A 17,811-nucleotide genomic window follows, 5' to 3' on the forward strand; every position below is an offset into this window, starting at 1 on the left:
TGCAGATTAATGCCAACATCATGGGTTCAATTTCCACACCAGATGAAGCTGCCATGAATGACTATCCTTCTCAAACTCTCCCCTCCTCTGAGGTGTGGTGCCCTCAGGTTAAACCACCACCAGTTGTCTCTCTCTAAGGCCCGGTCAGAATATGACAATATTACCTTTTAGACTAGGCATCAGTCTCTCAAGCCCTTTTCCCATTCCCTTGCACATTGGTTCTATTGAATGCCCTGATTAAGTTTGCCTCCACTATCTTTCTATTCCAGGCCCAAATCACCCATTGTGTGAAAAGGCTTTTTTTCCCCTTTTTTAAACCTTTTGCTAATCACTTGTGCTCTCTTGTTCTTGATCCTTTAAAGAATGGGAACAGTTTCTCCCAATTTGCTCTATCCCAATCTCTCTTGATTTTTAAAACTTCTAACAAATTTTCCCTTAGCTTTTAACTTTCCAAGAAGTTTCAACCTTTCTACTCTGTCCTCACTACTGAATTACCTCAACCCTGGAACCATTCTGGTAAATGTCTCCTGCACTCTGCCAATGTATTTATATCCTTCCTATAGTATGGTGCCCAGAATAGTACACAATATTCCAGCTGAGGTCTAACAAGTATCATGTATTAGTTCAGCATACCCTCTTTGCTCTTCTATTTTATTCCCCAATTAATAAAGACCCTGATACTGTGAGCTTTATTAATGGCTGTCTTTACCTATCCTGCCACTTTCAATGCTGCACACATTTATATATCTTTAAGAACTGTACCACTTATTTTATATTCAGTCCAAGTCCTTCCTATCAAAATGCATCACTTCACACATCTCTGCATTGAATTTAATCGACCATCCATCTGTCTACTCCACTATTTCATATCACCGCAACTTTGAAACTGCCTCATGTGCACCAAAAACTACATCATTAACATATATTAGGAAAAGCAACAATCTGAATATCGACCCTTGGGAACTGCATGGCATAACTTCCTCTAGCCTGAAAAACATTAATTGACCATTACTTTCTCTTTCCTATCACTCAACCAATCATATATCCATGTTACTACTGTCCCTTTTATTCCATGGGCTATATATTGTTTTCGCAAGTCTGCTATTTGCACTGTATTAAATGCCTTTTGAACGTCCATATACACCCTATCAATAGCATTACACTCATTGACCCTTTCTATTAACTCAACAATAAGCTCCAGAATTTTGCTGATGGTTGAAAGGAGATGAGACTGATGGATCAGTAATTGGCCTGGATTGGATTTGTCAGCTTTTTAACAGGACAACAAGGGCTTTTTTCGACAATGTTGGATAGATGCTTGTATTGTAGTTATACTGGAACAGCTTGGCTAGGTGCATGGCAAGTTCTGAAGCACAATCTATTGAATTACTGAATGCTGTATCTATAAAGTCTACCAATTGAAGTTTAATTTCCTGCTCGCTTTCCCTGATTTGAGACATGGAAGAATTCCTGGTTCTATTTATAAAATACATACATCTTTTCCCCAGTGGCACACAGACACTAGGTGAACAAGACATATAGTCGGCTTCATACATCAAAAGGGATTACTTGAATTGCTTTTCAATTATCTTACCCAAAAATGATAAGCAATGGGGAGCAGTTATTTCAAAGTTGATAAATTAAAAGGAGAAAGGAAACTAAATTAAAACTCTAATGTGAAATGTCAATAAATATGTGACTGCCAAATGTTTTGAACTTGTCCACAAATTATTTTCTCAAAATCAGTCAGTTTCTGTCTTTAGGAAAATCAGAACATGTATAGACCACTGAACTCCTCAAGTCTGTTTCATCATTCACTTCGATTATGTATCCACATCACAATTCTATTTATCCAATTTTGTCCATAATTCTCAATACTCTTGCCTCATAAAACATCGTCAATCTCATTCTTAATGTTTCAATTGATTATTGCATTCACAGCCTTTTTAGAACATAGAACATAGAACTGTACAGGCACTCCTGCCCATGAAGTTGTGCTGAATATGATGCCAAATTGAACTAATCTCTTCTTCCTGCCCTTGGTCCGTATCCCCCAGTTCCTTACATATATATGAGTGCTTCTCTAAAAGTCTCTTAAACACCTCTGTCCTATCTGCCTCCACTATCACCCCTGGCAGCACATTCCAGACTCCTACCATTCTCTGTGTAAAAATTAACCTCTTCACAACTCCTTGGAACTTCTTCCCTCTCACCTTAATAGCATACCCCCTAGTATTAGATACATGTCCCCTAGTATTAGATACATGTCCCCTAGTATTAGGAGGAGAAGGAATTCTAGAATTCTATTAGCAATTGAGTGAAACTGTATTTACTGATTTCACTCCTGGTTTCACTCTAATTGTTTTTTTAAAGGTAAAGACTGAAGACTTAAGTTTCACAAATTTATTGTATGCCAATTTATTTCATACAAGTATCATGTCAGTAAGGACCTGTGCTCACGCCTCAATTATTCAAATTATTTATTAATGACTTGGATAATGACATGGAAAGTCATGTTTTTAAATTTGCTGATGACACAAAGTTAGGCAGCATTGTAGACTGTGTAGATGATTGCCTAAAATTACAAAGGGATGTTGATAGATTAGATGAATGAGCAAAACCGTGGCAGATGGTTTTCAATGTAAGCAAGTGTGAAGTTATCAACTTTGGACTGAAAAAGGATAAATCCGAGTATTTTCTAGATGGCATGAAGTTTAATACAATGGATATTGAAAGAGACTTGAGGGTCAGATGCATACATCTATGAAATATCATGGACTGAAAAAACTCCATGAAGGCTGTTATCCCAGCACCAAATCACCCTTTATTTACACATGCATAGTACATGACACTGATCTGGCTAAAGTAAACAGAACCCTTGACACTCATGTTTATAATCTATCAGCCAGGAACCCTGACTGCATCAGATTAAAAGCCCAATTCAGGGAACTCATATTCTATGAAGTCCATCTGGCTGACCTCATTCGAGTCACTAAGATCAGGTCCATGAAGTAATCAAGAAACAAAAACCGAAATTGCTGGAAAAGCTCAGCGGGTTTGGCAACACCTGTGCAGAGGAACCAAAGTTAATGTTTCAGGTCAAATGAACAGCTCTGAGGAAAAGTCACTCAACCTGAAACATTAACTCTCATTTCTCTCCACAGGTGCTGCCAGACTCAATGAGCTTTTCCAGCAATTTCAGTTTTTGTTTCTGATTTACAGCACCTGCAGTTCTTTTGGGTTTTTTTTTCGTAAGCTGGTCTTTAGATCTAGAGAACTGGAATATAAGGTGCAGAAGTTATACTGCAATTATACAAAATGCTGATTAGAACTCACTTGGAGTACTATGAGCAGATCTGGGCACCACACCTTAGGAAGGATATTGGTCTTGGAGGACATAATGTGGATTTACAAGAATGATACATGGTCTTCAGGCGTTAAATTATGAGAATAGTTTTATAAATTAGCCTATTTTCTCTAGAATTTAAAAGTTTACAGATTTAAATGTTTAAGATATTAACAGGCAAAGACTGAGCAGATAAAGGTAAACTATTTCCAGTGGGTGAGGATTCTAAAACTAGGGGACATAATTTGAGAATTAGGGCCAGATGTTTGGAAGCATTTCTACATACAAAGGGTGAGAGAGGTGTGCAACTCTTTTCCACAAATGACAGTGGATACTGGAGCAATGGTTAATTTTAAATCTGAGATAAATTTTTGTTAAGCAGTGGTATTAAGGGATATGGGCCAAAGACAGGTATGTAGAGTTAGACTACAGATCAGCTGTGATCTTATTGATTAACGGAACAAGCTAGAAGGGCTGAATGAGCTTTTCTTGTTGCTATGTTCTTATTGATGAAATGCATCAGGCAACTTAGTTTGGTGATTCATTTATTTGACTGTTTAATATAGGAGCAACAAAGCCATTCTCAAACTGATAGCTAATGGAGAAAAATTGTTTATGAACAACCCAATAAATGTTTTGTATCATCTACCCAGTAAGAGGAAACAAAAGTATTCGGGCATTCAAAATATAGCTGCCCTTACACTGACTAAGTTAGAGTGTAGGAATAATGAGCTAGGAGTAAATCAGCCTTTTCATCCTTGAATTTTTCAGATCTTCTTAAAAGTGAGTTATTCTAGTCATTGTAAAGGCATGGATTTGTTATAATCATGACATATATAATAATATCTAATAACGATTTTGTTGGTATCATAAAAGTACCAATGCTGTCAGGCACAAGTAAGTTCTGTGTTATTAATCTGTGAGGCAGAGATGTTATATAGCGATTAATAATCTGATCTGAAATCATGCTGTTCTTGCCATGTAGCTTTAATACTTACCAAGCCATAATATATGTAACATATAGGTAACCAACAATATCATTATACCTTGACTTTACTATACACAACTTTAATCAACAGTTCTGGGGAGGGGAGTGGTGCAAATCACATTTTCAAAAAATCTATTAATCAAGCTTTTGCTATGTTGTTGAGTTACTGAATTTATTTATTCCTATATTTATGAATTGTAGGTTTTTGTAAATCAGACTTGGCTGACTTTTACAAGCTAAATAAACATGGCACACTTTTAATACATATTCAAAGCAGTAGCAGAAACAATCCACTGCAACAGATTTTATTCAGCATGATATGACTAAGCTACATTCATAACTTCTATCAAGTTTAACACTGACCATATCAATGCTACCTGTTTGCATTGATTGAAAACAGGATAAGTGCCAAATGAATATTCACTGATGGATAGATTAATTCACATTGTTAAGATGAGTTTTGAAACTGGACACTGAAAATAATTAACACACCACAAACATACCTGTATATCCAGGAACAAAATTTGTTGCCACAATAAGAACTAGTGTAAAAATTAGATTCTCAAAGATCCATGAAGCCATATTAAACAGATAAATGAAGAATTAGTAAAATTCCAAACAGCTTTTGTATTCCTGATAAAATTATGAAGATATAACAAGCATCCGGAAAAAAATGCAAATCTATTTAAAATTATGTTAGTTGCTGAGTTGGCATTTTAGTAGGTTTGCCTCAGTACCTGCACTAACAGAGGAATGTCTCAACAAAAGTGAACGATTTATTATGAGAAGCCAGTTATAAATGGTTAGATCATCTTTCATCTCCAAAGTTTATATGTAATCTTTTTAACAAAAATGTTTCTTGATTCATTTTTATAGTGCCAGTAAACTATATTTGAATTGCACAGTTTACATCTCCCCACTTATGTTTTATGGTTTTTATATGTGAGAGTCAATAAAGATTAACAACTCAGCAAGGTCATGAGATTTACATCTACTTAGATCCATCAAGAAGTTCCATGTAACTGCAAGGACACAGATACATTTATTTTCATTATGTGATTTTGTAATCTTGTGAAAGAATATTTACTCATCAAGAAAAAAGTGAGGATTAGATTTTATCTAAACATTTTAAGGTAAATTGTTCTACTCAACACATGTAATAAATAACATGTCCTGTTGAAAATTAATCCCAAATCGGGTCTTTCTGACTGAGACAACATCAAACTATCAACAAAATATTTAGGCTGTTATTTGTTTCAGCATCTGCTGTTGCCTCCCTGCAGCAAAATTTCTTGGAATTTGTGAAATCCTTTACCCTGCAAAAATTAACTGTGACACATATGGTAATCTTTGTAATTACTAGAAGAAAGTTTAAGAATTGAGAAAAATCTTGATTACATGGTTTACAAACCTACATTAGACTTCCTATAAATGTTAATTAAAAAGAGTAGAAATTTGGAACTGAAATTATAGACATCTCAATCTTATATTAAAGATCGTGGTATTAAACTGCCTTTAGTGAGATTAGTATCTATGTGGATGATTAAACTTTAAAAGTCTTGGATTGAGCAGCATAAAAAGCTTGAATTGCGGAACTGCTAATTTGCTGATTGAGGCTGCTTCTCTTAAAAGTCAATTTCTAATAACTTAAACTAAAGGGGAATTTAAATAAGCACATGTAAGAAGAAAACATAAAAGGAAGACACTTCATGATAATCTATTATAGTGTACATTCCTTTAGAAACCACTGAAAATATAACTCACATGAAACTGAAAAAGCTGGATGTCTGAGACATTAAATGTTGTTTTATTTCTTGGTTTAAGGTAAATGAGCAGACCTTTTAAATCTCTGAAATACCCTTCTCTAAATTAGTAACTTAGTCATTTTAATTAGCTAGAAATGGAGTCAAATGATTTTCAGAGAAGCAGCCCTTCAAATTGATATAGGGCATCATTTCCTCTGGTAGTCTATTGATTAATATTAATTTACAAGCCACTGTATAGGAGGTCATATTCACAGCAGTCTGCAGGAAGTACTTCTCAATCCACAATTTTACCAAGGACTGAAGTATGAGATATTCATGTTTTACTACTAGAGACTAATACAGGGCTGCAGCCACATTTCAGCCCTAAAAAGGGCACTGGCATATGATTGTTAAAGTGATTGATTTTCAACATTTATCATAGGGTCTCTCCTGGCTTTAGTAGGTGACATCAGTAGCAGTTTACAGTTTGCTATGAACCATAATATTAGGTAGATGTCCATAGTTTTCTGTACCAGGAGGAAGTAAATTTCTCATTCTGCATTAACAGAGTGAAACAAGACCACACTGCACTATGTTTTGCCCATTTCACAGGTTTCTCGAAGATCTAAGTTTCCATAGTTGCATTTACATTGAATTACGTGTTCCTCATCACCAGCCTGACATCTTTGTGCACAAAGGACATGCCACTTGCTCAATATGCAACTTGTTTGAAGCCAGATGGATTTTTGTATGACTCAATAAACCGCTGATCACATTTGAACCCATTAGCAACCTAGTCAAATTTGACAAAGCAAAATCTTTCACTGTCCAGGAAAAGCTGCTAATCAACAAACAGCATTTATTATGAGTCAAGATTAGAGTGGTGCTGGAAAAGCACAGCAGGTCAGACAGCATCCGAGGAGCAGGAATTCAATTAAATTGTTTAATCATTTTACAAAGCCAGACGATGGCACAGGGCAGCACGGTGGCACAGTGGTTAGCACTGCTGCCTCACAGCGCCTGAGACTGGGGTTCAATTCCTGCCTCAGGCGACTGACTGTGTGGAGTTTGCATGTTCTCCCCGTGTCTGCGTGGGTTTCCTCCAGGTGCTCCGGTTTCCTCCCACTGTCCAAAGATGTGCAGGTCAGGTGAATTGGCCATGCTAAGTTGCCCGTAGCATTAGGTAAGGGGTAAATGTATGGGTGGGTTGCGCTTCGGTGGGTCGGTGTGGACTTGTTGGGCTGTAATGTAATGTAATCTAAATTCACAATCCACCAAATATCATTGATCAAATTCTCAGAATAATTTCCTTTAAATCCCATGAGTCAATATTTTCTTTCTATTCATATCTATGTCATCTAGGCCAAAAATAGTAAGTGCTTTTTTTTTGCCTTGTTAGTTTGAATCCCTTAGGAGTTGTAATACTATAAATGGGTGCTGAATACAAGACTTTTAATTATTAAGGTGCTTGTGGATTAATGTTATACAATTAATGGCATTATTTGCACTTTTGAAACAGTTTGAAAATAAAGTTAATGATAAAATTACGATGAAATGATAACAGGATTCTTATGTATCCTTTTTTACAAGTTTACAGACTAGCTGGGGTTTATTAAGTAGATTCAATCAAAATTAAACAGCTGCATCTCCTTCCACAAAATGTGGAGAGTTTTATAATATCTCCATCAGATGTAAACAAAATATATATTTTTATATGGAAAACAATGCATGCAGACAGAATTACAGTCCTAAATATATATTTTAGAAAACTTTCCATTGACATAGAAAAGTGACAAATGAGTAAATCCTTAAAAATTTGCAACCTGAATAACAGGCTCCATGTGGCGATATAAAATTCTGCACTCCCTTGGCAATCAGTAATAAACAGTCCAATGGCAGTTCATTAAACTCATATCATAAAGGCCACGCCTAATTCAGAAATCGCTCCTACTAGAGTCCAATAGGTTCCCAGAAGTAATGATTAGTTAGACTGCTGTTAAGTGATGTGGTTATATCGCTCGCAATTCTGACCTGCATTGGAACATTAGACCAGATGGAGGCGATATTGTTCCTTGAGGCTTTTCTAATATTCATTGAGATTATGATTAATCTTTATTCCAAATCTATTAACCCATTTTAGGTCCATATCCCCTTATACAGCTGGCAACCAAAATCAATTTATTTCAAATTATAATTTTTTATTATAATTATTATTTCTAAAAGTAACATTTCAGCTAGCATCCACTATTTTTTGCAGGAGAATGATTCATACTTTTAACATCAGTCATGCAAATTTGTATTTCCTGTACTTCTCTACAGAATTGTGTGACTCTGATTTTAAGATTATATCCCTGTACTTAATATCAGCTGTGATTCAGATGGGAGCACTCTTCAGATGGGAGGTTACCTGCAATGTTACCTCTTAAAAGGACACAAACCTAAGAATTATGAGCAGGAGCAGACCATTCAGCCCCCCGAGGCCGCTCTGCCATTTGATAAGATCTTAGCTAATTTGATTGTGGCCTCAACTGCACTTTGTTGACTATGTCCCAAGACTCTTGAATCCCTTGTCAATCAAAAATGTCAGCCCCTTTATTCAGGCAGCAGGCATTGGATAAACCTACAGGAAGATAGGTCACCTTGAAATTTCTCCATAAGTTGCAAAAATAAGCAGAAAGACCTTGAAGTAAAAGTATAATGCAAACTTTTCAGGCACAGGATAATGCAACACTACTTTTATTCTGGTAGTAAGTAAGGACTGCAGATGCTGGAGATCAGAGTCAAGAGTGTGGTGCTGGAAAAGCACAGCAGGTCAGGCAGCATCCAAGGAGCAGGAGGATCAACGTTTCAGGCATAAGCCCTTCATCAGGAAGGCCCAAATACTTTTATTCTGGTTAAAGTTCAGCAGTATGTCATGAAAGGTAATTACTGGGTCAGCATCAGTTTGGTATTTATGGGCATTTGTAAATTGGCTGCTCCCTTTTCAACACTGCAACAGTGACTACACTTCATTGGCTGTTTTTTTTTTCTTATTTTTATCCTACATTACTGCCTAACTGCGGTAGTGCTTATATTTTCCCCTGCACCCATGTTGTGTGTGTACAGGTATGAAACACAGTGAAAGACACAAGGTGTACAAATCTTTATTCAATTTCCACCACCAGGAAGAAAGGAAACACCCAAGTGGCCAGTGACAAGCAATGCCCTTCACATCAAAGGGCATTGCTGCATGATCAAACAGTGAAGGGAAGGGTAGGGATTAAATTAAAATAGAGTTGGAACTTCATTGACTGTTAGCTGTTTTGAGAGATCAAGTGGTCAGTGAAAAGTGTGAATTAATTGCAAATCCTTCTTTCTTCTTTGTCCTCGATTCCATAATCAACAGTAGAAGTTTCTATCTACCCTATCAATTCCTTTCAAAATTCTAAAAATCTCAACTAAATCAGCCTTCAAACTTTGTACTTTAGGGAGCACATGTCTATAATCTCTCATAATTTTCCCTGCTAACATTCTAGTAAATCTGCACTGCACTTCTTTCAAGGTAACTATAACTTTCCTAAATTCTGTGTTAGAAGTGTACAGTGATCTGGTCTATTTAGAGCTCAGTATCAATACAGACTATATTTTAGTCTTGAATTATAAAGGTTAATATTTCCATTAATGTTTTTGTCCTTGACCTGTGATGGAATGATCAGTGTCTTTGCCTCTGGGCCAACAGCTCTGTGGTCGAGTCCCACCCCAAAACTTAATAGCCGAAGAAGGTGTTTTCACAATGTGGTCAAACAGGTTAAGTAAAAACCTATTAATCTTTCCACTACATGCCAGTGTTTGGGAGTTAAAGAGCTCTTGATTACAACGTGCATGTAAAAATGTATGTTGCCGTAGTAACCGTGACTCCCTGAGTGAATGGTAGGACATCACTCGTACAGTTTAGAACCATTGAAAAGGTATATCGCAGAAAGAGGTCATTCAGCCCATCATAGCATCTATTCTAATCCCCCTTTCCTGCACCTGGTTCACAACCTTGCAAGTTCACCACTTCAAGTAAAGGTTCAGGTTCCTCTTAAACGGGATGATGGTTTCCACATGAACCACCAAACTAGGAAGTGAATTTCAGACACTGACCACCCTATGGGGAAAAGCATTTATGCTCATGCCTCCTCTAATTCTCCTAACAAATACCCTTGTTCCTACAATACCTATCTATCCTAACAAGTGTCCCTGGGAATTGACCTCTGTGCTAAGGGAAACAAATCTTCACGGTCCACTCTATTCAGGCACTTCATCTCAATTCAATTACCCCTCAGCCTTCTCTGTTCTAAGGGAAACCATCCAAGCCTGTACAAACCTTCCCCAAAACTGCAATATCCATGTCCTGATAACATTCCTATAGATCTCATCTGTGTATATCTAAATCCTAAAGCTCTTTGTATTTCACTGTTCCTAGATTTTCATTATTTAAGAACTACTTTAATATATATCCTTTTTTGACTAAAATGGATGATTTCACCTTAATTGAAATCAATCTGAGATAGTTTTGCCAACAAATTTGATTTATCAATGCACATTTATAACTTTGTAATTTGCACTATGTACACCAACCTCTTCTGCTCTGCATCCCTCTGCCCAAAGGCAAGTCCAACCCACAGTGCCATGAACTCAGCCATGCGTAAAGAGTAGGTCCTGAATCCATCCCAACTGCAATAGCATTGAGCCCATGTTTTTTGGCACAAAATTGATCCACACCATCCATTTAGCAAACTAAGCCAGCTGGAACTCTACTCAAAGCTGACAGGTCATTGGGGCAATGTGCACTTTTATGTTGTAGCCTGGAGCTATCGATATTGATGATGGAGGCTCCACTGACCTTCAGATTATTGAAAAACTTTGATACATGACTTTCTATTGTGCTGTAGAAAACATGAATATTATAGTGAATATTTAAAGGTGCAGCAGAGATCCTTGTAGACATCATTTGTTCTGATGCAGCTGCATGATTATTATCCCTACTGCCTAATTTCCATGAGCTAACTAATCTTGGAATGATTTCCCTTCAATTATTGATCTTAAATTTTCACAAACATACTCTTATATTTCATCTTATCGAACGCTTTCTGGAAGTTCTCCTAAATTACAACTATTGATAGACCATTATCCGCTATTTCGGTTACCTGCTCAAAAGCTTCAGTGTGGTTTATTGAACATGACCTACCCTTTAGGAATCTAATATTGGCTCTCTCTAATCAGTTCAACTTTCTCCATGTGATGAGACCATCTGACCTAAATTATGGATTCCAATTATGTCATCACAGCAGATGTTAGACTCTTAACGGTCTACAATTTACTCGTACAAATCTAGTCATAAAATATTGTGCACACAACAGCACTGTTATACCAAAATAATGATGAGGAGGTGCTGGTTTTGGACTGGAGTGGACAAAGTCAGAAGTTACATGACACCAGATTATAGTCCAACAGGTTAATTTGAAATCGCAAGCTTTTGGAGCACGGCTTTTTCATCAGGTGAAGTCTTCGAAAGCAGTGCTCCGAAAGCTTGTGATTTTAAATAAACCTGTTAGACTACAACCTGGTGTCGCATGAATTCTGACTTATACCAAAGTAAGAACAGGATGTGCTGGAGAAACTCAGCTGGTCCCACTCTTCTTTAGATCTCATTTGGAGTTTACCCATACACAGATCAACAGCTCTTTCTGCGACAGGAGCTGGGCAGGTGAAAACTCACTTTGGGAATAGGAGAAAGCCACATGGGATGGTGGTTGTGGGACGAAATTAGAGAAATGTCAAAAAGGAACACCTTTCGTAGGGGAACACAGGGGTCAGCAACTAAACTTCAGAAGAATAAGAGACCAAAATTAATAGATAAAATGAAGGAAAAGAGTTAGAATCTCAGGGAACTACCAGAGAAACAGAAGTTTTGGTGGGTTGTAAAAACAAACTTGAATAGGAGTCAGGAAAAGGGTGTGAGAAACTACCTTGGTAATTCTGACATTAGTCTAGAAGGCTGTGAATAAGACAGAAGAAAGAAAACTGTCTATACCAATGTATGTCTGTCTATACCAATGTTTGGTCTCATTTTGCATTCAGGAACTGGAGAATCTATTACAGAAAGGAAGCAATAAACGAGGAGCAGACGATACAGTTCAGTGAGCTGGGAAAGTGGAGCTCCTGAAGGCAAATTGTGTGACATATCAAGGGAAAGGAATGAAGAGGTAGATTGGTGAGCGATGGTTGATAAAGAGGGCTTGTGAAGATGTGGAGAGAGACAGAATATTAAAACCACATACCAGGGTTTGCAGTCAGAGTACAAGACTAGAGTAAAGCACTTATTGTGTGACAGAGTCATTGGCAACTTTAAAATAAGTCAATTCTGAAAGGATGCTGCTGAATCAGTAACATTGAGTTGAAACAATTCCTTTATTCTGTTTTAGAGAGACAGAGTGAAAGAGCCAGGCCCAACAAGCTGTCCCTGTTGTTTTGTGGGTTATAGGCCACAGTCACTTCAAAGTGTTTTAGCCCATAGAACATAGAACATTACAGCGCAGTACAAGCCCTTTGGCCCTCGATGTTGCGCCAACCTGTGGAACTAACCTGAAGCCCATCTAACCTACACTATTCCATTTTCATCCATATGTTTATCCAATGGCCATTTAAATGCCCTTCAGATTGGTTAGTCTATTACTGTTGCAGACAATGTGTTCTATGCTCCTACTACTCTCTGAGTAAAGAAACTACCTCTGACATCTGTCCTATATCTATCACCCCTCAATTTAAAGCTATATCCCATCATGCTAGCTATCACCATCTGAGGAAAAAGGGTCTCCCTGTCCACCCTATCTAACCCTCTGTTTATCTTATATGTCTCAATTAAGTCACCTCTCAAACTTCTTCTCTCTAATGAAAATAGCCTCAAGTCGCTCAATATTTCCTCATTGACCTTCCCTCCATACCAGGCAATATCCTGGTAAATCTCCTCTGAACCTTTTCCAAAACTTCCACATCCTTCTTATAATGTGATGATCAGAACTATGTGCAATACTCCAAGTGCAGCCGTACCAGAGTTTTGTACAGTTGCAGCATGACCTCATGGCTCCGAAACTCAATCCCTTTACCAATAAAAGCTAACACACCATATGCCTTCTTAACAACCCTTCAATCTGGGTGGCAACTTCCAGGGATCTATGTACATGGACACTGAGATCTCTCTGCTCATCTACACTACCAAGAATCTTACCATTAGCCCAGTACTCTTTGGTATGTTTTGCAACCATTTTTACATATCACCCTTGTGATATGTTTTGTATGCTGTTTTAATGCAGTTTTCTGCTCAGTATGTCATAATTGATTTATCTGTTTTCCTTTCATTAAGAGTGTGTGGTATTCTTTTCTGTCTGTGTGTGACTTTCTTTTTAACGTTGGGAGTAATTAAAATGAATTCTCCATTTGATTGGATGGATTTTTGGATTACAAGTGTGCTGCAAAGTTTAAGGATTTGAAGATTAAAACTCAACTCCAAATAAAAGCTAAGAAATTTGGAGATATTTGATAATTTAACTAATATCTAGTAATTAAAGTACTGAGCTGAGGAAATTATCTAGATTTAAAGATTCTGTTTACTAAGTAAAAGTGACAGTGTGACTTTAAAGCTACCACACATTGCCACTATTGAGGAGGAACTTCTATTAATTTTGAAATTTGAAATCCTCATGCCAAAGTTAAAGATGATGCAATTCAAATGTGGTGAGCGTCCATGGAGCACAAGAGTACAGGAAGCCTTGAGACTCACAGACAACTGACATGAAATGATTACTGTGTGTGTGGCCAACCAACATTCACTTTAAACAAGAAAATTCCAAAGAACTGAAATCAGAAACAAAGGGTCATTGGATCTGAAATGTTAACTCTGATTTCTGTCCACTAGACCTGCTGAATTTTTCCACTAATTTCTGCTTTTGTTCACTTTAAACAAACTGATTACCCTGAACATTGTTTTTTCACTTGTCATGATTTTGAAAGCTAGTTTAAGCAAGGTCACAGAACTTGGCCAGCAAGGCCAAATCCCTAAAGGGATAAAATCTGTCGAGGAACTGACCCAGGTGATATACTATTTAGAAGGGAATATTCTGTGACCATCAGTGAACCACAAACCAGGCACAGTACAGGTTAATTAGACCAGCTGGCTAGACATCTGGTTAGTCATGCAAACAGTGTGGGTTCAATTCCCACTGAGGTTACTGTGAAGGTCCTCTCTTCTCAACCTCTCCCACCACCTGATGGTAGTAACTCTCAGGTTAAACCACCACTGGTAAACAACAATGCTAGGAGTCCTCTGTGACTATGACAACTTCACCTACTTTTACAGTAATATCCATTGCCCAATGAGTAACTTGTGGTTCTGCTTCACTGCCCAGGCTTCAAGAACAATTGGACTTTTGATGATATCTAATATCTGCCTCACTATAGAGAGCAGATGAATGTAACCAATGATCTAACTGAGGACATTCTGAGATACATGACTTCTGAGAGGAAGCAAATCCCAAGACTGCTGGAACACTAATGGAAGGTGAAGAGAGACAGCAATGAAGCAGGATCAGTGAATCCCACAGGGGTCAAACAACTGACCTGAAGGTTGTATAGTGGTGGTAAATAATTTGAGACTGGGGTATTCAGATGAATGTTCACCTCTGAATTGGAATTGCTTCCCTAGTACTGGAGGTAATACAATTGTTTGTTTGGCGAAAGCGAGGACTGCAGATACTGGAGATTAGAGCGATGCTGGAAAAGTACAGCAGGTCAGGCAGCATCCGAGGAGCAGGAAAATTGATGTGTCGGGCAGGAGTCTTTCATCAGGAATGAGGATGGAAGCCTCAGGGATGCAGAGATAAATGGGAGGGGGTGAGGCTGTGGAGAAGGTAGCTAAGAGTACAATAGGTGGATGGAGGAAGGAGGAAAGGTGATAGGTTGGAGAGGAGGGTGGAACGGATAGGTGGGAAGAAAGATTGGCAGGTGGGACAGGTCATGAGGATGGTGCTGAGCTGGAGGCTTGGAACTGGGGTAAGGTGGAGGGAGGGGAAATGACAAAACTGGTGAAGTCCACATTGATGCCCTGGGACTGAAGAGTTTTGAGGCGGAAGATGAGGTGTTCTTCCTCCAGGCATCAGGTGGTGAGGGAGTGGCAGTGGAGGAGGCCCAGAACCTGCATGTAGAGTGTGAGAGAGAGTTGAAATGCTTGGCCACGGGGCAGTGGGATTGATTGGTGCGGATGTCACTGAGATGTTCCCTGAAGCGCTCTGCGAGAAGGCGTCCAGTCTCCCCAGTGTAAAGGAGACCGCATTGGGAGCAATGGATGCAATAAGTGACATTGGTGGAAGTGCAGTTAAGGTCAGACTTGTGTGTGTGTGTGTAACTTACTACTGGCATTGGTTCCAGCAAGCAGTTACACAGACAATATCTAAAGGAAGGTGGGTAGATAGGCAGGGATTGTCAGGGACATAATATTGCAAATATAGGGAACGAAAACATTGGGGCTATTGAATCCAACCTACTGACTGGCCACTGGAATACGGACCAATGAGTGAGGATTCCCAACGGTGTTGGTATGATCACAGGTGAAATGGGGGTTGTAGTAGAAAGTGTAGATATTGAAGTTAATTGTCAAATAAATATGTGCTACTCAGTTGAAGCCACAGACAAGAGATGGGAATACTGGAAAGTATTTATCATAATGGAATCATTTAATTTTGGAACCAGTTAAACTACAGTAAACAGAATGGGAAGATAATCATGCAAACATACACATCCTAATTCCACTGTAATCTAGGAGGGCTACAGTGACGGACAGTCAGGGAAAATCACTCTGCAATACAAAGGAAATGGGGACCCCATCGATATTGTTGCGCCAAAAGGATCATTTAACTTAAGGATGAGATGGTTGCCCTGTCTAAAACATGAAGAATGTCACTACTGTGGAATGTGCACTGACAAGGATTCCATTAGCAAGATAAAGTGACCTACTGCTATGGCATGTGTACCAAGTTAGGAGTGTTCAGCTTTACAATGCAGTAACCAGAAACTGGAAGTTGTAGAACCATAACCATTGCACATATTCTGTAAGGAGAAAGTAAGGACTGCAGATGCTGGAGATCAGAGGTGAAAATGTGTTGCTGGAAAAGCGCAGCAGGTCAGGCAGCATCCAAGGAGCAGGAGAATCGACGTTTCGGGCATGAGCCCTTCTTCTTACTTATTCTGTAACCCTATAATACTCAAGAAGGCCTTTGTAACCAGTAATACCATAAAAGTTCTAAATATGTAATTCAAACTACAATTGAGGAACACTCTCTTCAAACGCCGTTTCCCCTATGAACATTGGAGAATAAGAGGACCTATTGTCTTGTTTGAAACAACAATTGCCACCATTTGCAGTATCATTTCAGAATACATCACTGGATTGTTTCAATATTTCTTACCAGATTGCTCATTAATGTTTAAAGATGAAATGTGCAACAATGGAGAGTGAACAAAGAATGTCCTACTGTCGTAGTCTGTGCCAGCATGGATGGCTTTGAAAAGCTGTCCAAGAAATCACTTGCTTTGTGACAGTCAACACGTTACCCACACAGTATGAGGCTAATGAAGCCACCTGAATGATCTTCAGAATCTTTAAGAAGGAATCAAGAAATTGGGCAAAATATATGAACAGAAGAAAAAGACACTGACATTCCTGAAAAGCCCATTCACCTGTCTATTTCCTGAACACTTTTTGAATTCATTCACAGGATGTGAGTTTCACTGGCTAGGCCAGCATTTATTACCCACCCTAATTGCTGTGCGCCTGGAGCCACATATAGACCTGACCATAAGGATGACAATTACAACCCTTTAAAGAAATAGGTGAACAAGGTGGGTTTTTCTAACAATCAGCAATGGTTTTGTGTTCATCATCAGAACCTTAATTGCAAATTTTAATTGAATTCAAATTCCACCATTAGCTGAAGCAGCAAAGGCTGTAAAGATGTTGTGGGATTTTGCAGTGGAGCATGAAAACATGGCAAACATTTTAGTAGCACTGATAACATTGCAATCCTGGCTGAAAAGAGCACACTAAAAAAGGATTATTGTGTTTGACTGGAGCCAGCTTCTCACTTTTCTCAATACCTTTTACTGAGCATTTAGGCTACCGGGGATCCCTGATTTACAAAGTCCAAATTATGAATGCTCATATTTATGAACATGATCCTATGCAGGGCTGCAATTTTAAATATCCCACATATGAACATGTGTACTTACAAATGGCTGCTTTATATTGTCATACATTATATTCTGACTTACATACAAATCAACTTGAGTATGGACTCAGGAACAAGATGTTTGCAACAGAAGACTGCCTGTATTGAGCAAATTGAAGAACAGCCCCATTTCAACCCCAACAGACTGCCAAAGAAGCTCCTTTTATATATAATAGCTACCCTCAGTTAGGAATTATAACACTGAGTAGTTCACCATTTTCTGTTTATTCCAGATTTCCAGCACCTGAAGTATTTTTCTTTTTTTTTGCTTCCACTTTTCTATACTACGTTTTGTCCCCTGCACATACACTTCTCTATTACTGTTCCTCATGATACTATTTACAGGTCATTATATCTCTTCAATCTTTGTATTTAGTTTCTTCCCTTTGATTTTTATGTTCCTGTCATAGAGTTAAATAGCATGGAAAT

General features: G+C 38.1%; 1 protein-coding gene across 1 annotated transcript in view; it reads right to left on the reverse strand.

The window, feature by feature from the left end:
• The window catches only part of LOC122564007 (transmembrane and immunoglobulin domain-containing protein 1), a 31,531-nt gene extending 26,447 nt beyond the window's left edge, over positions 1-5,084 (reverse strand). Inside the window, exon 1 of the mRNA XM_043718429.2 lies at positions 4,838-5,084. Coding sequence (XP_043574364.1) covers positions 4,838-4,916 — 79 coding nt within the window. The 5' untranslated portion in view covers positions 4,917-5,084. The remainder of the gene's footprint in view (positions 1-4,837) is intronic.
• Positions 5,085-17,811: the final 12,727 nt, after the last annotated feature.

Source organism: Chiloscyllium plagiosum, unplaced genomic scaffold (genome assembly GCF_037043375.1).
Source record: "Chiloscyllium plagiosum isolate Xiang-an unplaced genomic scaffold, Cpla_swu_hap1 HiC_scaffold_31, whole genome shotgun sequence".
Classification (NCBI taxonomy): Eukaryota; Metazoa; Chordata; class Chondrichthyes; order Orectolobiformes; family Hemiscylliidae; genus Chiloscyllium; species Chiloscyllium plagiosum.